The sequence below is a fragment of the Trachypithecus francoisi genome, unplaced genomic scaffold, assembly GCF_009764315.1.
Source record: "Trachypithecus francoisi isolate TF-2019V2 unplaced genomic scaffold, Tfra_2.0 Lachesis_group3, whole genome shotgun sequence".
Classification (NCBI taxonomy): domain Eukaryota; kingdom Metazoa; phylum Chordata; class Mammalia; order Primates; family Cercopithecidae; genus Trachypithecus; species Trachypithecus francoisi.
In genome coordinates this window covers 45,684,293-45,706,421 of record NW_022681468.1, presented here as the reverse complement: position 1 = coordinate 45,706,421, position 22,129 = coordinate 45,684,293, and the positions used below count along the sequence as shown (strand labels likewise).

The 22,129-nt window shown below is 36.9% G+C and overlaps 2 protein-coding genes across 5 annotated transcripts in view; one reads left to right on the top strand and one right to left on the bottom strand.

The window, feature by feature from the left end:
- The window catches only part of JKAMP (JNK1/MAPK8 associated membrane protein), a 23,455-nt gene extending 1,326 nt beyond the window's left edge, over positions 1-22,129 (top strand). Inside the window, exons 2-7 of one of the 4 annotated variants that reach the window (XM_033187871.1) lie at positions 1,033-1,156; positions 2,022-2,176; positions 9,986-10,192; positions 14,084-14,265; positions 17,958-18,034; positions 20,599-22,129. In XM_033187871.1, the coding sequence (XP_033043762.1) occupies positions 2,115-2,176; positions 9,986-10,192; positions 14,084-14,265; positions 17,958-18,034; positions 20,599-20,817 (747 nt within the window). In that variant the 5' untranslated portion in view covers positions 1,033-1,156; positions 2,022-2,114 and the 3' untranslated portion in view covers positions 20,818-22,129. The remainder of the gene's footprint in view (positions 1-1,032; positions 1,157-2,021; positions 2,177-9,985; positions 10,193-14,083; positions 14,266-17,957; positions 18,035-20,598) is intronic. The other 3 variants (XM_033187870.1, XM_033187869.1, XM_033187872.1) reach the window with 3 other exon arrangements.
- CCDC175 (coiled-coil domain containing 175) overlaps positions 21,374-22,129 on the bottom strand; it is a 60,937-nt gene continuing 60,181 nt past the window's right edge. Inside the window, exon 20 of the mRNA XM_033187865.1 lies at positions 21,374-22,085. Coding sequence (XP_033043756.1) covers positions 22,039-22,085 — 47 coding nt within the window. The 3' untranslated portion in view covers positions 21,374-22,038. The remainder of the gene's footprint in view (positions 22,086-22,129) is intronic.

The window sequence follows — 22,129 nt, the reverse complement described above, 5'->3', positions numbered from 1 at the left end:
GTAGCTGGGACTACAGGCGCGCCACCACGCCTGGCTAATTTTTGTATTTTTAGTAGAGACGGGGTTTCACCCTTTTGGCCAGGCTGGTCTCGAACTCCTGACCTCGTGATCTGCCCACCTCGGCCTCCCAAAGTGCTGGGATTACAGGCGTGAGCCACCTCATCCAGCCTGTTTGTTTGTTTTAATCCTCATTAGATTGTAGGGTTTTGGCAGGAACTCTGTTTCTCCTTGGACTTTTAGTGGCCCCTAACCAGTGGAATCAAGCTCAGTGTATGTTTATTGGATGAATCAATGAAGGAATGAAGGGAATCAGATGTCACTGATGAAGAAAACTCCTTCCATAATTTCTTCTTGTGAATAAGGTCAAAGACAACGTATTAGGTTCTTAGTTGTTGGGTTTTTTTAAGTAAGGAATAGCACCTTTTCCCCTAAGCCTTTAGATCAGGGGATTAATTTTAAAGCAGTGGTTCCTAAATATTTGCCCAGTGACAGCCTTGATGAAATTTTCACTTATCCTCCACAAAAATAATAAAAGCTAAGACAATGTAGGAAGCTTTTTATAAAGGTAATTTACGTACCTTTGTTCTCAAATTATGTTCTCTGCTTTTCCCATGTGAAAATGTGTTCTGTTATGAACATAGATGACAATTGTATGTCTACACGTGGGTGCTTAATGTCCTGACTGGGCAAAATAGAAGGTGGTGACCCTCTACTGGTGCTCTAATTTTAAAATATGTGTATATTTGAACTTTATAGTCAGTGAAACTCAAAAGTATCCTCTGATCATACCGGGTTAGGCCTTGAGTCCTGGGGATAGATCCTGCTCTGCTGGTTGAGGACCTCAATCATAAGGCACAGTATTAACAGCAAGGTTCCAGGATAACTGTCTGCAGTGTCACAGTGTAAAAAGAGAAACTTAAATTTAAAAATGCTTGAAGACTTTTGTCTAATATGTGTTATTTAAAATTTTGAAACTGTTATTTCTGCCAAGTGCTTCAGCTATTATTGCATTTTTTTTTATAATCACAAAAGATGTTACTATACTGGCATTTGTTTTTAAAAAGCTGTCGATATCCAACCAGCATGCCTTGGACTTTATTGTGGGAAGACCCTATTATTTAAAAATGGCTCAACTGAAATATATGGAGAATGTGGGGTAAGTCTTATGTTTGTGTCTTATTTCATTTTGTAAAATCTGTTTGCTTTTGAAATATTTTCACATGTAGAATATTTTTTCTTATTATACTCACTAATTTATAAAATAATATGGAGGGCCAGGCACAGTGGCTCATACCTGTAATCCCAGCACTTTGGGAAGCCGAGGCGAGTGGATTACTTGAGGTCAGGAGTTCGAGACCAGCCTGACCAATATGGTGAAACCCCGTCTCTGCTAAAAATAGAAAAAAATTAGCTGGGCATAGTGGTGTGCGCCTGTAGTCCCAGCTGCTGGGGAGACTGAGACTTGAGAATTGCTTGAACCCAGGAGGTGGAGGTTGCAGTGAGCCAAGATCACACCACTGCATTCCAGCGTGGGCAACAGAGGGAGACTCCATCTCAAAAAATAAAATAAAATAAAGAAATATAAAAGAATATGGAGACATTAATGTAGTCATTGTTTATGTTGGCATTTTTATGTCTATTATTTTTTAAAACATTTAATAATTTAATAATTTCTAATTTATGATTTAGTACCGTGTCTTGTACAGTAAGTTGAACATCATTAATCCAGAATATTTATCTGCAATTATTCTTATATAATGTTAGTAACTAGGTTTTTTCATTGAATGTTAGTCAACTACTTTAGTAACTTAGTAAAAGGAATCTTTTAAGAGCATTGTACAAATATAGCACATACAATATAGATTTCTTTTTATTTTACTTATGTCTTTTTTAGTTCTAAAAGCTGCATATGTAAACTTAAATATTTAAACTGAAATGGGATGTCTTATAGAATGATTTGGGGGGGTGTTAATATTCTAAAATAATATCTGTACACAAAATACTGGTTTTATATATTGTAGGTATGCCCAAGAGGACAGAGAACGAATGCACAGAAATATTGTCAGCCTTGCACAGAATCTCCTGAACTTTATGATTGGCTCTATCTTGGATTTATGGCAATGCTTCCTCTGGTTTTACATTGGTTCTTCATTGAGTGGTACTCGGGGAAAAAGAGGTTAGCACATTTCTGTGACTGTATCTGGCTGGACTAATGTTGGAATAATTATCACTCAGAAGACCTTATTAAGTAATTCTGCCTCTTCTGTTTTAAAAGTGGTAAACATGTTTTTCCTTTATCTCCAGATTATTCTTAACTGTGACAAGAAAACTTAACAATAGGGCATGACTTAGTAATTTTTAAGGGAACTGTCCTTAGTCCGTTTTACTCTCAATGATCTTGAAGGAATACTTTTTTCCTTCTCAACTATAATCCTTATTGGTTTTCTACACAAAATTGGTTATGATGACAAGCTATTTATTGTTATGGAACACATTCTTTGTAATTTAATTTAATACTAGTAATCTAGTATGATATAGTTAAAAACGATATAGCTGTAACCTAATGCAGAAACTCATATTAACATATTAAATCAGCACACATTTACTAAGTACTGCATTTTATGTTTGAAAGATCAGGAAAGGAGATATAAAAATAACTGACATGGCTTATAGTCATAATCTTGTGGAGAAAACAAGTGTGTACATAATTATAAATCAGTCTTAGAAATGTAGTGGAAGAGTTATAAACAAAGTACTCTGGAGTTACAAAGAATGAAGAGATAAATTATGCCTGATGGGATCTGAAAGATTTCAAAAAAGGAACATTTTAGGCAGAGGAAACAGCATGAATAATGGCATAGAGGTATGAAATATGTGATCTGTGGTAGGTAGGAATGGAAGTAATCTGGGGTAGTCAAGAGTGGGTTGCAGATGAAGAAAAGTAATATAAAAGGGAGTAGGAAAGATAGGTTGGGGCCAGAATATGAAGGTTCTTGATAAGCATGTGAACTTTAATCTGCTGGGAATGGGAAGTCAAATTCTGCGTTAGTACATTTCAGCCATCTGATTTTCTTTTAGTTCTTCCAGCTGTTCAGGATCTTTCCTATTTTAGGTTCTTTCCCTTCCTCCAAACTCTTTCCGCTGTCTGAAATACTCTCTTCTTCATCTGACTGCAACTTGTTACCTAGCTACCTTCTTTTCCTTCTGATTTCAGTTTAAAAGTCACTCAGAAAGTTGAGTGCTTAAAACAAAACAACAACAACAACAAAACAGAGTGCTATTAAAAGAGAAAAATAAGGAAGACAGCTTACTTTCTATGCTTTCCTTCTAGGCCTCTGGGCCTGTGGTGGGACAGGCAGTCTGAAAGACTTCTGAAATGCCTTCAAGGCCTTTTTCTCATTGTCTGGGCTATTAGCACTTGGCTCTCTTTTAGCCATGCTAACCTCTCTAGCAAGTTGTTGCTGTACAGCCTGGTTGAATTCCTCTCCTGAAAATGCTCTTTTCTTCTCTACCACATGACCAGGCTGCAAATTTTCCAAACTTTTAGACTCTGCTTTCCCTTTAAGTATAAGTCCCAATTTTTAAGTCATTCCTTTGCTCCCACATCTATCTGATCATAGGCTGTTAGAAGCAGCCACAGCACATCTTGAATGCTTTGTTGCTTAACGATTTCTTCCACCAGATACCCTAAGTCATCACTCTTAAGTTCCAACTTCCACAGATGCATAGGACTTGGACACAATGCAGCAAAGTTCTTTGCTAGGGCATGATATGGATGACCTTTACTACAGTTCTTGATAACTTCCTTATTTCCATGTGATACCTCATCAGCCTGGCCTTCACTGTCTATATTTGTCAGCATTTTGGTCACAACCACTTAAGGCTGTAAGAGGTTCCAAACTTTCCCTCGTCTTCCCATCTTCTTCTGAGACCTCCAAACTCTTTCAGCCTCTGCCTGGTACCCGGCTCCAAAGCTGCTTCTATATTTTCAGGTATCTTTATAGCATTGCCCTACCCTTCAGTTTCAGTTTTCTGTTAGTCCATTTGCGTTGCCGTAAAGGAATACCTGAGACTGGGTAATTTATAAAGAAAAGAGGTTTAATTGGCTCATGGTTCTGCAGGCTGTACATGAAGCATAGTGCTGGCATCTGCTTCTGGTGATGGCTTGAGGAAGCTTATAATCATGGCAGAAGGCAGAGGGGTACCAGTGTGAGAGGAGGCAGGAGGCAAAGGGGAACCACATGGTGAGAGAGGGAGGAGGTACCCCTTTCATTTTTATTTTTTTATGTTTTATTTATTTATTTTTATTTTTTGAGACAAGGTCTTGGTTTGACACCTAGGCTATATTGCAGTGGTGTGATCACTGCTTACTGCAACCTTGACTTCCTAGGCTCAAGTGATCGTCCCAACTCAGCCATCCAAGTAGCTGGGACTACAGGCGTGTACCACCATACCCTGCTAATTTTTTGTATTTTGTAGAGACAGGGTCTCTCTATGTCGCCCAGGCTGGTCTCGATCTCCTGGGTGCAAGCAGTCCTCCTGCCTCAGCCTCCCAAAGTGCTGGGATTACAGGTGTGAGCCACCATGGATCTTTTAAACAACCAAATCTCACATGAACTCCTAGAGTGAGAACTCACTCATTACTGTGAGCACAGCTCCAAGTCATTCATGAGGCTTCCACTCTCGTGACCCAAATACTTCCCACTAGGCCCCACCTCGTTGAGGATTACATTTCAACATGAGATACGGAGGGAATGAGCATCCAAAAAAACACTCTGTATTTGAGTGAATCATTTATTGGTGAAGATCTGGTGTATGGAAGTGGCATCATTTGATGTATATTTTAGGAAGAAAATTTCTGTGGAGGGTAGATTAGAGGTGAGATATTTAATAGAAGACTGTTGTCAAAGAAATAGACTGTGGTAGTTGGAATGGAAATGGAAAGGATGGTCCAGATGGAAATAGAATCAGCAGTTTTCTGGGGCCTACCTAATAAATCCAGGGTGGTTTTTTACATTGGGAAAGCATTTATAATTGTTCAGAATAATTTATAAAAATACTTTTAAAACAGCATCTTTCATCCAGCTTTTAATTTCTGTTATATTAATAGAATGATGAGAGATGGGGTGAGAACGGAGATGTGATAAAGCTGAAACAGAAAAATTGCCCAGTCAATTGGCAGGAAGTTCTCAGCCCCAAAGTAGAGAAGAGCTAAAGGGCATAGTATGTCTTCACCAAATGCGTTTGAATTTAGATATCAGCTGTGTTTTGAGGGAGAGACTTGAAGCAGAGACTAGAGGTTGGTTTGAGGGAAGGCAAGGAGTGACTAATGCTCAGACAGGAAACGAGGTGGGTTTAAAAAGAGGGAGTTGTACAACTATGCTTTGCCTAGGAAATTGGTAACAAAGAACACAAGGGCCATCTCTTAACAATTTCCTGAAACTTTGCACTTACAGTCTGGATAGATTGGGGCTGGAGGTGTCTTAACAAATGTTCCTAAAAACTGGGGATAACCCCTGAGCTGATCTGGAAGGATACATGGTTTGGCAGATAGGTAAAATGTGTTTTGAGGTGGAGAGTGATGCATGCCCCGATGTGTGGAGACACAAGTGAATTTAAAGCCATTTAGCATGGCCAGGAAATATAGAAGACGATGCTGGCAAGGAGTATTTTTCCAGAAAGACAAAAAGACTCAAAATTAGTTTAATGAGAGGAGTTTTAAAATTGTATTTCATTTTGTAAAGATTATGTGTCTGGCTGCAGATAGATTAAAAGAGAACATGGCCGGGCGCGGTGGCTCAAGCCTGTAATCCCAGCACTTTGGGAGGCCGAGACGGGCGGATCACGAGGTCAGGAGATCGAGACCATCCTGGCTAATACGGTGAAACCCCGTCTCTACTAAAAATACAAAAACTAGCCGGGCGAGGTGGCGGGCGCCTGTAGTCCCAGCTACTCGGGAGGCTGAGGCAGGAGAATGGCGGAAACCCGGGAGGCGGAGCTTGCAGTGAGCTGAGATCTGGCCACTGCACTCCAGTCTGGGCGACAGAGCGAGACTCCGCCTCAAAAAAAAAAAAAAAAGAGAACATGACAAGAAGACCAGTAAGAACGTTATCAAAGTAATGGCAAGAAATAATGAAGTTGGGATTTTGCCTCTAAAAATATTAATTCTATAAGGAAGCAAAATGTCAAATTACATAATGTGAATGTGTGTTTATTTATGTTTTCAGTGTTTTTATCTTTGTAAAATGGCACAGGAGTTTTGCTTCCAACAATGTGAGTTAATTAGGAGCTCCAAGTGACCTACCTGCATGAAATAACTAAAGTCTGGGGTAGATAAACTATGTGAGACATTGCTGGTCCCAGCTGGAGATGGAGAGGTCTCCAGGAACTCTTCTCTTTCAAAACACAAACCAACCTCCCCTGAGTTAGGCCAGAGTGACAAGGCAGGCAGTTGGGATGAGAGAGTTGTCTAAGGTCAATTGCTGGTAGCAGCAGTGTTATCTGGATACTGAATCTTGGGCAGCCTCTGCCAAGACTAGACCCTCAAGGGCCTGAAGCCCAAGGTAGTAGTGGCCATAGCTGCTGGCAAAAGTAGCAGAGCTTCTTTTCTGGAAAGCTTCCCCATTCTCAATTTAACCTTATAAGACTCTTGCTCATTAAGATCTAGTAATGACCTCATAGTCTGTGGTTACTAAATAAAATAGCACTAGGACTTATTGGTAGATGCAACAAACAATATATTTATGCTCTCAAAGGACACAGATAATGGACTTTCACCTATGGGATATGTAACTGCTACCTATAAAGAAAGTAAGGATGTAGTCACAAGCTATCCATAATAATAAGATTATTTGGAATAAACAGATGTATTGGGGGAAGAAAAGGAAACTTTTAGAAATGAATTTTTACTTTAAATTTTAAACTTTTAGAAAAAAATTTATACTTGCCAAAAAAAAAAAAAAAAGGTAGTCAGCAGATTAAACAGTTGAAGATAGAATTAGTGAACTAGAAAAGAATGCATATAAATAATGGCATATAGCACTGAGAAAGAAGGAGATGGAAAATCAGGTGCAAGAAGGTGAGATCCATGTTGGGTGGATGTGGGAGTTGTGCAGGCTTAAAGTCTTACACTTCACAGGAGCCAGTCTCTCTCATAACAATTCCATGAACTTCTGGGGTCCTGCAAGTGACATGCCAATTACAAGAGTCACTGAATTCAAAAAAGCCAAACCATGGTATCCCTATCAGGCATGTATAGTTCATTTATGGTTCTCCCCAGTCCAGATGTAATTTACCAGTCAGGATCATTTGTATCATAAGTGGTGTTGCCTAGCAATATAGTTGACATTCTATCCTTATCAGGTTTCCAGAGGAAAAGAGCTAGAGAGTTAACTGAAGGCCAGATTCTCATGCACAGCATAAATGTTTTGTTAAGTTTTTGCCCATAGTATCTAATTAGGGTCTCTGGAAAAATAGAGACTATGAAGGAAAGCTGGTATTTTTTTTTTCCTGGCTGACATCCTATGGAAAAACCTCCAGCTCTTCTGAACCGTCTTCTCTCCTGCTGCCTCCCCAGAGAGGCTAGAAATTCAGATTTCCACTGTCCTAACCTCTTTTTCTTTTCTTTTTTTTTTTTGTGATGGAGTCTCACTCTGTCACCCAACCTGGAGCGCAGTGGTGTGATCTCGGCTCACTGCAAGCTCCACCTCCCGGGTTCATGCCATTCTTCTGCCTTAGCCTCCCCAGTAGCTGGGACTACGGGTGCCTGCCACCACGCCTGGCTAATTTTCTGCATTTTTAGTAGAGACGGGGTTTCACCGTGTTAGCTAGGATGGTCTCTTATCTCCTGACCTCATGATCCTCCCACCTCAGCCTCCCAAAGTGCTGGGATTACAGGCGTGAGCCAGTGCGCCTGGCCAAGGAGAGCTGGTATTTTAAGAGATACTGGCATGGCACATGTATACATAGGTAACAAACTTGCATGTTGTGCACATGTACCCTAGAACTTAAAGTATTATAACAACAACAACAAAAAAGAGATACTGGCTTCAGATTTTACAAAAATAATGAGAAACAGATTCACAGATCCCAGAAGCAAAACACATCCCAAGCAGAATAAATAGAAATTCACACCTACATGCATCATAATTAAACTGCATAATATTGAAAACAAAAGAGAAGCCATGTGGAAGAGAACCAAGGCATACCTGTTAACAGCCTTGGTTGTCCTTCCAGCCAACAGCCAGCACTTACTGCAGCCATGTGAGTTAGTCCTTTTAAATGCTGCAGCATGGTCAAGCCTCTAGACGAGTGCTTTCCAAGCTGATGTCATGTGGAGCAGAACGAACTGCCCAGTTGAGCCCAGTCACATCACAAAATAGTGAGAAATGATCAGTGGTTCTTGTTTCAAGCCACCAGGTTTTGAGGTAGTTTGCTATGCAATGGAATAATGGAAATTATTCCACATAATGGAAAATGTTCAAGTAGAAAACTCAAAATCACCTATAGGCTAGATATTAGAAATAACAAGACCATTTAATAAAAAGGTTGAGTATAAGATAAATATATGAAACGATTTCTTATATTCCATGTACAGTAAAGTATTGTGACATAGCTCAGACCAAGATAGCTAAGCTACATGGGATTTATCTGAGCACTTGACAAGCCAATTTTCAAATTTATATGGAAGAGCAAAGGGCCAGGAATAGCCAAGACCACCAAAGAAGTAGAAAAAATGTTATGTAACATCCAGAATTATGATCGTATTATTCTTCTGGCTCAGGAATAGATAAATGGACTCAAGAAACAGAATAGAGAGCCAAAACACAGACAGTTATATATGAAACTTTATATGACAGAAGTGTCATGGCAAATTAGTTGGGAGGGTAGGGTTGGGAAGAAGTACCTGTTCAGTAAAATGCTGCTGCTGGGACAATTGGCATAAATGGGAAAAAGTAAAGTTAGATCCTACGTTACCTTAGACACAGAAATCTCTTCTAGATGAATTAAAGATAAATGTGAAAATGTGAAATTAAAGATAAATGTGAAATGTAAAATTTTTAGAAGAAAATAGTGTGTGTGTGAGATACACACACACTATCTCAGGGTGTGGAAGGACTTTTTAAAACATTTAAACTGCTAAGTAGAAAAAAAAAAAAAAAAGCCCAGTCTATTAAAATGTAGAACATGTTTATAAAAAGGCTTCACAAAGAAAGTGAAAATTGAGCCCACAGACTGAGAGGAACACATTTGCAACATATTTAACTAACTGCAGAATGGAGAAACAAATCACAGTATTGTCATACAGTGGAATCCTAATACAGTAGCAAAAATGACTGAACCTCAGCTGTAAGCAATAGCATGGATGAAAGTTGGAAATGTAATTTTGAGTGGAAAAAAATCTCAGAAGACTTCCATTAGTGTGATATCATTTTATAGCATTCAAAAATAAGCAAAACTAACCAGAATAGTTGTGAAGCATAAATACAATTGGGATAAAAACTTTCTAGAAAAAAATGATAAAAGCAGTTTGGTACATGGTTGCCTCTAAGGGAGAGACAGAGAAATGGATGGGGAGGAACAAAAAAGTAGTCATAAATTGTTGACAGTGTTCTAGTTATTGGGTAGGAGATGAGCTTATAATATTATAATTACTATACTTTATAACAAACATGTTACCTACCATCTTTTATGTGCATATTAAGATTAAATGATACACAGATAACTAAGAAATTTTTAGCAGCAGTTTGGCAAGATACTAAAGATACAAGGTAGATCTAATTTCTGCTTTTCTGTTACACATTTAGATAATACTGCTACAGTGTTATTTATCCCTTTTGAGAACAAAAGGTTATACTCTTGAGTAGTTTTTGTTTGACTTTTCTTATATATTTAGAAATCGGTATCTTGACACATGTACATGTTTTATTTAAGCCTTTTAAATATTGCAGTTTTTCTAGTAATCATGCCTCTTTTCCTTCTCTAGTTCCAGTGCACTTTTCCAACACATCACTGCATTATTTGAATGCAGCATGGCAGCTATTATCACCTTACTTGTGAGTGATCCAGTTGGTGTTCTTTATATTCATTCATGCCGAGTATTGATGCTTTCTGACTGGTACACGATGCTTTACAACCCAAGTCCAGATTACGTTACCACAGTGCACTGTACTCATGAAGCCGTCTACCCACTGTAAGTGTTTATTTCAACTTAAGATCATTTTTTTTTAATCTCTGATAATTATTATAGATTTTATGGCCTTTGGAGACAAAAACAGGTGTGGGTTTGAGTTCTGGGTCTGCCAGCTGCTATATTACCTTGAACATGTAAACAGCCTCTTATAACTTCAGTTTTCTCATTGGTAAAATGGGAATAATGATACCTTATAAGGTGTTGTGAGGGTTAAATTAATCCACACATTCTCAGATACCATATAACTTAGATATAGGAGGCACTTTATAGTAAATGGCATTATTAGAGAGTTTGGGTTAGTGTTTTTTCTTTTTTTCTCCCCAAATAAGTATAATTTCTATTAGAATGTTTTGTTTTAAAAATATTAAATTCATAAAATTCTGTATGCAATTATGCCAGACTATTCAGGTTGCAGAATTTTTATGAATTTTTGTAAATTCTAGAACTAGAAAATGAATCAAATTCATTATGATATTTTTTGGGGAAAAGGGAAAATAGAAGTCTGGTATTTATATTCTTATAATTGTAGTGGGCTTTCAGTACATAATATGCTTGGGAAAATTAGTCCTTTTTGAGCAACTTCTTAATAATAAAACATCAAAAACATAGACATGCATATAGGTACAAAACAACCAGATATAGAAAAATGAAAATCTTCTTTTCTGCCTGCCAGTTTTTTGTTTGTTTTTGAGACAGAGTCTTGCTCTGTTGCCCAGGCTGGAGTGTAGTGGCACAAGATCTCAGCTCACTGCAATCTCTGCCTTCTGGGTTCAAGTGATTGTTGTGCCTCAGCCTCCCCAGCTGGGATTACAGGCATGTGCCACTATGCCTGGCTAATTTTTGTATTTTTAGTAGAGAGATGGGGTTTTGCCATGTTGGCCAGGCTAGTCTTGAACTCCTGGCCTTAAGTGATCTACCCACCTTGGCCTCCCAAAGTGATGGGATTACATGCGTGAGCCACTGGGGCCTCTCACTGCCAGTTTTTAGGTATGACAAATTATTTTATATATATATATTTTTTCACACACACACACATATATACACATATGTAATATACATGCACACACATATATATACATATATAGCTATAATTTTTATATAAAATACTATATAAAAGACTGATAATGTCCTTTTAGTTGATTCATTGATTCGTAGAGCTTAGCTCTAAGCATTAATTACCCTCTTGTCATATAACTCTCCTGAGGCCTTGCATAACTTAACATAGTCCTATTTGGAAAACTTAATAAGTGAAATGAATATTATATTTAAATAAGATATAAGGTAATCTTATTTAATATAAGATTACCTTATATCTTATTTAAAACAAAATCAGACTTATTTACCGACAGTCTCATTTATGTTACTTATACTAATATTTGTAAAGCCTATATTAGGAGGGTAAGAAAATACAAGATTGGAAGAGAAATGGCAAACAGGTACTACCAAGCCTCATCTGCACCTGTAATAGTCACTTCTAATTTATTATAGCACTTTTTCTGCTGAATTGAGTGTAGGCTAAGAATCTTGTGGCAGCACTCTGTCAATCATAATCATCACACAGCTTCATTGATTAGGACATTTTCCATCTATTCACTATCCCTGAATCAAGATTGTTTGTTTGCTTTTCTTCCTCAGCACCTTTACCAACAGTCATTGTAGAACAGCTTGCCTGCCTTGTTTTATTAATTATACAAAACAGTGATTTTTAAAATTATGAGATAATATACTGTCTTATAGCATTGGATTTAGGCATATTATTTATTTACCTAACCATTCTAAATATAAATGTTTGGTCAGACTGGGCTAAGCATTTCTGAAGGTTGTAGGGCTACCACGAGTCATAGTAATTTTTTTTTTTTTTTGCAAGTCAACAAAAAGTAATAGCACACAATTACCAGAAACCTTTGGAACACTAGTGCATTGACAAATGAAGGCTGTTTTTCCCAATGTATATATACCCTAGTTTCTTACAAATTGAAAAATACCACAGTACTTTACTGATAATTATAGTTTTAAGGGGAAACAGATTAGATGAGGCATGAAAAAACATGTAAGCTTCTATCATTATAACTTACTGCAAAAAATAACTTTTATGTTACTAAAACTTTAAGAATGAGTTATGCAAAATGGCAGTTATTACTGTTAGAGCAATAATTAGCTTTAGTTTGTCAAATTGAAACTATCCCCACATGTAGGTGGCATGGATTGAAAGAGGGGAAGAGTGGAATGGGATGAGGTCCTCTGGTGGAAGGCAGGAGTGGGAAATGTAATCACTTCCACAAACTGGTTTCCTAGTTCATTTGGAGAAACAGGATGGTTTCCTCCTGATTAAAGTGATAATCTTTTTGGAGCTCTTAAGGAATTATACGTTGTGGGAATGGACAGATTTTGTTTTGTTCTGCTGTTGATGGGAGGTAGCAAACAAGAGGAAACTAATTCATTAGAAGAGATAACACATGGCCGGGTGCGGTGGCTCAAGCCTGTAATCCCAGCACTTTGGGAGGCCGAGACGGGCGGATCACGAGGTCAGGAGATCGAGACCATCCTGGCTAACATGGTGAAACCCCGTCTCTACTAAAAAAATACAAAAAACTAGCCAGGCGAGGTGGCGGGCGCCTGTAGTCCCAGCTACTCGGGAGGCTGAGGCAGGAGAATGGCGTAAACCCGGCAGGCGGAGCTTGCAGTGAGCTGCGATCCGGCCACTGCACTCCAGCCTGGGCTACAGAGCGAGACTCCGTCTCAAAAAAAAAAAAAAAGAAGAGATAACACATGATGGTTTCCTCTTGATTAAAATCATCTTTTTTAGAGCTCTTAAGGAACTACAAGTTGCAGGAATGGATAGATTTTGTTTTCTTTTGATGTTGGTTGGGGGTGGTATAACAAGACAAAGTATCACCCAAGAGATCAAACATATACTAATGTATTACCATACTGGACTGAACCTAAAAGCATCACAGAAACACAGGATTATGGTATCATTTTGCTGTGTGGGTAGAAAGCATGTGGTCCGTGATCTGAAATGACTGCTGACTTCGTAGGACACTCCCCTGTATAGGGAGAGGGTTTGAGTAGCAAGATAGTAAAATTGATTTGAAAATACTCAGGAAAATTAAGATAGAACTATGTGGATAAAAGTCCCGTTATTCAGAATAAAGTACTAGAAGTCTGGTGACACAGAGCTCTTTCTACAGCTTTTTTTTTCTGATTATAAAAGTTACATTAAAAATGGGACATTTCAAAAACATAGAATATAAGCACACACAAAATAAAATAATCTGTAATTCTATTCCATGAGATGATTCTGCTAAAAATTTTATCTTTCCAGTTTTATTTCTGCATGTGTATGCATACATTTTAAAGAATATTAAGGCTATACTATGACATGCTATTTTGTAAGCTGTTGGCACTTAATATATTAGGCACAGTTAATTTTGTTAACATTTATTTCATAACTAGATTTTTATGTCTGCATAATATTGCAGCATGAATATACTATAAAATATAACCAGTTTCCTATAATTGAATATTTATTTTCTTCAGGACTTTATTATAAGTGATTCAATAAAAATCCTTGTACAGTAGGTTTTTTTATGTATCCTTGGTTGTCTCCCTTGGATAAATTTCTACAGGTAAAATTGCTGAATCAAAAGGGATAAACAGTTTTAGGATTTTTGATACATATTTCCAGACTGCCTAAGAAAGCAACCATTGTACCTTTGCTAGCAGTGTATGAGAGCCTGTTTGGCCAGCCTTCCGCCAATCTGAATATCCAATGGATAGAGTAAATATGCTTTTTAAACCTTTTTTAGGCTCTTTCATTTAAAAATGATCAAGGATAAAAACATTTTTAAAACATTTTTGATGTTACAAATTTTCTATTTTATTTTACAGATACACCATTGTATTTATCTATTATGCATTCTGCTTGGTATTAATGATGCTGCTCCGACCTCTTCTGGTGAAGAAGATTGCATGTGGGTTAGGGAAGTCTGATCGATTTAAAAGTATTTATGCTGCACTTTACTTCTTCCCAATTTTAACTGTGCTTCAGGCCGTTGGTGGAGGCCTTTTATGTAAGTTTGATGGGTACAGTCAAATCAATGAAATATATTTATTATTGTATGCAGTAATATTTCCTCTAGATTTAACTTTGGAACTTTTTCCTTAAAATAGTTTGCTTAATCCTTTCTTTTTTTTTTTTTTTTTGTTGTTGTTGAGATGGAATCTCACTCTGTCAGCAGGCTGGAGTTCAGTGGCGTGATCTCGGTTCACTGCAACCTCTGCCTCCCAGGTTCAATTGATTCTCCTGCCTTGGCCCCCTGAGTAGCTGGGACTACAGGCATGTGCCACCACGCCCAGCTAATGTTTGTATTTTTTTTAGTAGAGATGGGGTTTCACCATGTTGGTCAGGATGGTCTCAATCTCCTGATCTCATGATCCGCCCACCTTGGCCTCCCAAAGTGCTGGGATTATAGGCATGAGCCACTGCGCCCAGCTAATTTGTTTAATCCTTGAAAATAAACCTTAGTGTATGTTTTTGCTAAAACGTATGATCAGTATTGTAAAGAAAAGTCATGGATTTCTTGGAATGGAATAAAAATTCTCCAGAAATCAGTGACAGCTAATCAAAACTGATTTCTGTTTAGAGAATACTTTGCATTTGAAGCTTATGACCAAATTAGAAGATTTTTAAAATCTAAGTATATCATAAGAAATAGAAACCGGCCGGGCGCGGTGGCTCAAGCCTGTAATCCCAGCACTTTGGGAGGCCGAGACGGGTTAACACGGTGAAACCCCGTCTCTACTAAAAATACAAAAAACTAGCTGGGCGAGGTGGCGGGCGCCTGTAGTCCCAGCTGCTCGGGAGGCTGAGGCAGGAGAATGGCGTGAACCCGGGAGGCGGAGCTTGCAGTGAGCTGAGATCCGGCCACTGCACTCCAGTCCGGGCGACAGAGCGAGACACCGCCTCAAAAAAAAAAAAAAAAAAAAAAAAGAAATAGAAACTGGTTTTTATTTAGGAATTTATGAAAATTACTTTTGATAACGTATACTGTTTATTATTAAGTAAGGTCTTAGGTTTCTAAGTTCATTTATGAAAACCTTTTATAGTAAAAAGTCCTCAATATCTTTTATTTTAATGTAACCATTAATTCATTTGTTTAGTAATCATTTAGACCAAACTGTGACTCAAAAGAATAAGGAAAATTCACTGTTAAAAACCTCACATACAACCAGGAGATAAAGCAGGCAAGCCCAGTGGCTGAGAAAACGTCGTGTGGTTCTTTTGAATATGTGACATTGAATGTTCCAAGGATGTTAGACATCATCCTTTATATGGAGCTTGGTAATGTAATTTGGTAATATAGTTTAGGAATGTAATTTGGTTCAAGGGGATGGTGGGGCTTGAGGGTAAGACCAAGGGAACCAGAAATTCTGTTATCCCCCATATTCTGGTTTACAGATGAACTGTTTCATTTGGCCTGCACAGGATTCGAAAATCTGTAGTTCCCTCTAGCTCCTCTCTCCCTGTTAGATTTGGCCCATTCCCTATACCTTCCTGGCTAGCCTCTGTGTCATTTGAGGTTGCCATTCTTGCCGTAGGGAATCGGGACCTGTTCTTAAAAGGATTTCGGCAGAAGAGTGACATGATTACATTTGCACTGTAGAAAGATAACCTGATACATGTGGAATTCTCTACCTATGGTAGCAAAACACTGGGAATGAGGAGCAGCTTCAAAGATAGCATTAACTAAGCTAGGTAACAAATAGAGGGGTTGAAGGAATGGGACAAGAATTTTATAAAGTAGCTTTTTGACTTAGTAACCAGTGGATGGATAAATGTGAATATTAGAAGAAGCAAATAGGTTGGTGACGAAAAATGAATTCAGTTTCAGTATTCGTGGAATAGCCAAAAGATGATAGGTAGTTGTTTCTGCTAGGCTGGAAGAGTTAAGAATTGGCCGACCTCAAATCTGTAGGTTCTAGACTGCAGGTGGTGCTATTGTGTATAGCCTCTTGGCTATGAAATGGAAAAAAGGGAAACACTGTGAAAAGCAGGAAAACGTTTGGAAAGCTAACCCAAAGAGATGCCAGACAGCATTGCTTTCTATATTGTAGCTGCCTGTATTGAAAAATAACTTTTCCCACAGTGAATGTTTTTATCATTTTAACAAGCTTCCACTCAAAACACATTCATAGGGGGACTCAAGGAGGTACTATTCATTTGCACCACCAACTCATAATTTTATGATGTTGAAAAAGATGATAATTTTTGGTTTGTAGGGATATAGCAAGTCTGAGCAAAGCAGAGCACCAGGAAGCTTCTGATAGCTTAAGATAGTGAAGGACTAGGGGTCTAGGGCATGATTAGGAATATGTCAGTGACAAACTTTTACCTGCTTGGAAGTATTATGGAAGCTAGCTTCTAAATGTGATCTGTATCTGAAGCACCAGGGGAACCAAAATGCATATCCCTAGACCCTACTCCAGACCTGGTTGCACAAAATCTCAAATTTTTTTATGCACTGGAATTTAAGAACCACCCAAATCCTATCTCTAGCCTGGCACCTCCCTCTACTCCCCACAAATCTGGGCTTAGTCAGAAACTTCCTCTTTATTCCTTTTTACTGTATATGGCTTTTTACTACCAGGTCTTAAATTTATATCATTAGCAATATTGTTTAGCTATGTATTAGTTAAATAGAGTTTTGTTTTTCATTTTTTATTTTTTGAAAGGTTGATTGAGGACCTAATCACTGTCTATGAAATAAAAGGTTATGAATGTCAAATAAGTCATTTAGTTCTTTAGTAAGTTGGAATCAGGCCTGTATAGATAATTAAGTTTCTGGCTGCCAAATCCTGAGTTAACATTTGAAATTGTTCCAAATGGGTTCTACTGCAATGTAGAATGATTAGTAGTTTCATAAACTGAAGTCGTTTACAAATAATTGTATGAAAAATGATTCAAAGATTTTTCTCAATTTGTCCATTTATTTTAGTGTGTTGTAAATTTGAAACATTTTAAGAGAAAAGTGGTGTTTTAGAGGAAAAAATTTGCTTAAAGTATTACTGTACTGTATGTAAAGTAGAGATTGCTGGAATTTTGATATTAAGAATACTGAATGATCTCTTTATCCTTTAAAGTTTATTGATAAATGACCTTTTCTAAAGATTAATTAAAGCTGAGTTACTCTTATAGATAACCCTTCTCAACTGAGGTTCCCCACCTGGACCACAAAACACAGAAAATTATTTGACCATTTTTTGAATTCTCCTAAGTTTAGTACATAACTGGTACTATTCTAGAATGCAGAGGAGGGAAGTTAATTATTTACATCCACTGGATGCCTTAAGGGAGGGTTCTTCAAAGCTGGCCCAAGGATAGTTTTTACATTTTTTATGGTTAAAAAATCAAAAGACTTATATTTCTTGATGTGAAAAATGTATGAAATTTATATTTTACTGTCCATAAAGTTTTTATTGGAACACATCCATGCCCATTCATGTATGTATTGTCTACGGCTGCTTTCCTGCTACAATTGCAGAGCGGGGTAATCGAGACAGAGACATGCAGGGCTAAAATCATTTACTATCTTGCCCTTTCCAGAAAAAGCTTGCTGGCCCCTGCCTCAGAACCTTAGGTTGTAAGTCTCACAGAACTGGTTGAGAAAGGATTTGACTCTAAGAATTACTATTTGAATTTATTTGATGGTTTATTGAGAAAATTTGTTTAATTTCCAACATAATACCAATGCTTCTCTTTCAGATTACGCCTTCCCATACATTATATTAGTGTTATCTTTGGTTACTCTGGCTGTATACATGTCTGCTTCTGAAATAGAGGTAGGAAGTCTTTTTTTCCTTTGTTAAAGACTTTTTTTGATAAATTTGACAAGTAAATATCAGAATAGTCCATATGATAAGATATAGTCCAACTGATTGTTTTAGTAATCTGGTTGATTGATGCCACTTGGTAGCTTTTGGCTTGTTAACTTTATGAAAAGTTGTGTACCAGACTATATATTTCCCTGGGAAATTAGTGAAATAGTGAAGTAGTCAGGCTCAGCTATCCAGCATGAAGGAGAAAAGTCGTTTCACACAATTTACCCATGTAACAAACATACAAGTATTGAAATGTTGAAACTTACTAACACTATTTTGAGAAAAACCATAAAAATGTTTTATATTTAGAACTAATTTTAAACTTTATTTTACAATGGCAACATAAACAGTCTTCAATAAGACTGTTTATTGTGTGTTCCATATCCTTCTATGTTTTATCACAAATTTTATTTTCTTGATTATGGATGTTTACTTTTATCCCATAATGTTTGGGGGATTTGGAGCTAACATTAATAGACACATTATTCTGATACTGTTCCTTTTTCATGGTATCCATTTTGTACCTCTAACTTTTTAATATTTTAGTGTAAGGCCACTATTATAAAGAACTCCTTTTTAAAAACTATATATGTCTTTATTTTCAGAATATTTTTGGCCAAAAAAGTATCTTTTGACACATTTATAGTCACTGAGTAGAATAGAACATCGTCATAAAGTTTATATTTTCAATATAAGCTATTGGTCAAAAACATGAACAACAAATGAGAAGTATTAGTGTATTTGACTCTATATCTAGGGAAAAATGTATTCATTAAACTTTGAATCAAAATGGGCATTCTTGTACATTATTTGTTCATATGCAATCTGACATTTTGTTTCTAAAATAATTATGTGGCTCTCTACTGTTAATATATTACATTTAAATTATTGCTTTTAAATACGTTAATGGCTCTGATTTAAGAACTTTATTCTGAGGCCAATCCGAAGTGTCTTAGTACTCTTCCATCCTATACTTGCTAATCTAGGGCCTTTGAACTGTCTCAAACTACCCATGACAGTTGATATGTGCTTTGTCATAATTCATAACATAAAAGAAAACTCAACTGAGAGAAAATAAGTTGTAAACTATTTTGGAGTGGTTACTGTTGATGCCACTTTTTCTATTACCTTAGTGAGACAGTGAGTGAGGGAAAACATGTAGGAATCATAGTGACTTTTAGGTAGGATAATAGTGGAAGAACTAGACAGAATATTTTTATAGTGATTATTCAGTTGTTTTCATCTGTAGATGATCCTCATTTTTCCTTTGTAATCTTTAACCAGCATTGAAATATAATTAATTAAAGAAGATAGGCAAATTAGTTTTGGCACTTTTATCAACTCTAGGGAAAGATTTGAAGGAGGAAATAGTTGGATATTTGGATATTTGAATAAAATTAGGTTTTTGATTTTTTTTTTTTTTTTTTTTTTTGGCGGAGTATCACTCTATTGCTCAGGCTCGAACGCAGTAGTGCAATCTCAGCTCACTGCAACCTCCGCCTCTCAGGTTCAAGCAGTTCTCCTGCCTCAGCTTCTGAGTACCTGGGATTACAGGCGCACGCCACCACACCTGGCTAATTTTTGTGTGTTTAGTAGAGACGGGGTTTCACCATGTTGATCAAGCTGGTCTCAAACTCCTGACCTCATGATCCACCCACCTTGGCCTTCCAAAGTGCTGGGATTACAGGGGTGAGCCACCAGACCCGGCCTTGAATTTTTTCATCTTATCCATAGTTAAGAATTAGGCATACACTGTTAAATTAGCTTGAACTTATTTGTTTCTCTGCCCCTGTGAATCTCCTATATAAAATGTTCACATACTTCAATTAGCATGAATCAGAAATGGGGACCTAAAGCAGGAAAAGACAGCTTAGTACTGGTTGAGTTGATGAGCTGTTTAATGATAAGAGAAAGTTGGTAACTAACCTGTTGCAATTTATGTTTTAATGTGTGTATTAGCACATGTAGGTATTATTTTTGTATTAATTTCATTCTTCTAGTTTCTACATACTATACAGCTGTATTAAGGATTAAAAGAAAATCAGAGTGTTCATGTGTCATTTCTGCTCCCTTACTATTCATGCAGCAGGCTCCAGGAATGTTAGAAGTTAAGGAGGTTGGGTTTCTGTACCTCCTGTTTCTCACCTGTAGATCCATAACGACCGTGGATCAGGCCAGGAAGAAAGCATATAAAGTGGAGTTTCCCTTCTAGTTTATATCTTTCTTTCTGAAGAAACTATAGTGTTTCCAGGAGTGAATGATGGCATAGACTAGGACTTCAGAGACATGATGACGTGGCTCTCGTCTGGGTGCCGCTACTGAGTGCTTATATGACCTTAGGAGCCTCACTTTCCTCATCTATAAAGTGGAGTGGCTAGACTGAGTGATTTCTAAAGTCTTTTTTAGCTCAAATATTTTATGATTCTGAGATTATAAATAATACATTTTACCTTAAAATAAATTATCCAGCTGATTTAGCCTGATAATCTGTATTTCTGTTTTCTTTCTTTTACAAAATTATATAGAACTGCTATGATCTTCTGGTCAGAAAGAAAAGACTTATTGTTCTCTTCAGCCACTGGTTACTTCATGCCTATGGAATAATCTCCATTTCCAGAGTGGATAAACTTGAGCAAGATTTGCCCCTTTTGGCTTTGGTACCTACACCAGCCCTTTTTTACTTGTTCACTGCAAAATTTACCGAACCTTCACGGATACTCTCAGAAGGAGCCAATGGACACTGAGTGTAGACATGTGAAATGCCAAAAACCTAAGAAGTGCTCCTAATAAAAAAGTAAATCAGTCTTAACATTGTATGAGAACTGTTCTGTCATATATGGGAATAAGATTGTCAGTATATCTTAATGTTTCGGTTTGTTTTTGATTTGCTTATGGTTAGACTTACAGACTTGGAAAATGCAAAACCCCATAATACTCTGTTATACAGGGTAATATTATCTGCTACACTGGAAGCCCACTAGGAAGCCCTTCCTTCTCTCAACAGTTCAGCTGTTCTTCAGAGCAAAATCATGTTTCTGTGTACCTAGCAATGTGTTCCATTTTATGAAGAAAAACTTCAACACATGTAATCTGCACTCCTTAACAGTGGCATAATTGTGCATACCTGTTGTGTTTCAGTTTGTTTTTCACCTATAATGAATTGTAAAGACAAACATACTTGTGGGGTCTGAGAGCAAACATGGAAATGATGTATATCGTTTTTTGTTATCTATTTATTTTTACCAATACAGTATTTTGATGTATTGCAAAAATAGATAATAATTTATATAACATGTTTTCTGTTTATAGACTGGTTCAAGACTTGTTTGGATTATTGTTCCTGTAAAGAAAACAATAATAAAAAGCTTAACTACATAAAATTTCAATGTTTTGACACTTAATTGTTGTTTGGCACAATAGTATGGAAGTAATTCAAAGTGGTAAATAGTTTCCTCTCATATCTCGGGTATGTATACATAGCATATTTTATTGATCCAGAGATACTTTTTATTTCACATTGTGACATCTCTGAATTAGGATGCATCTTACAACTGATGGCTTATTAGATTTATGAAATACAGAAGATACACAGTATAAAAAGGGTTTTCCTGTGGTTGGTTTGTGGTTTGTGATAGGTTTTCTGTGATGTTTATGCTTTGAAGGCCTTGAGACTTATGGTCGCAACCATGGAAGCAAAATGAAATTTTTAGCTCTTAACCTAACAACCTGACCATGTTTATCTGTTTTTATTGTTCAGAATTTTATTTATTTATTCTGCTACTTGGTGGAGGTCGTGTGAGTTAGTTAAATTTTAAATGTTTTAAGACTTCTATTAACAGCTGCAAAATGTGAAAGCAAGTGCACTCACTTTTCCTGTAGTTGTGTTTGTCTTTTGAATTCACAGCAGTTGTATCCTTGAGTTATTTTGTTCGTTATTCTTTGTCAATGTGTTTTTCTTAGTACATTTAACCACTGGGAAATGAACTCTTGGTACGAATGTGTTTCTTCTTTTCTGTAGGAATAAAAAATAAATGTAAAAATTCTATTTGTATTGCA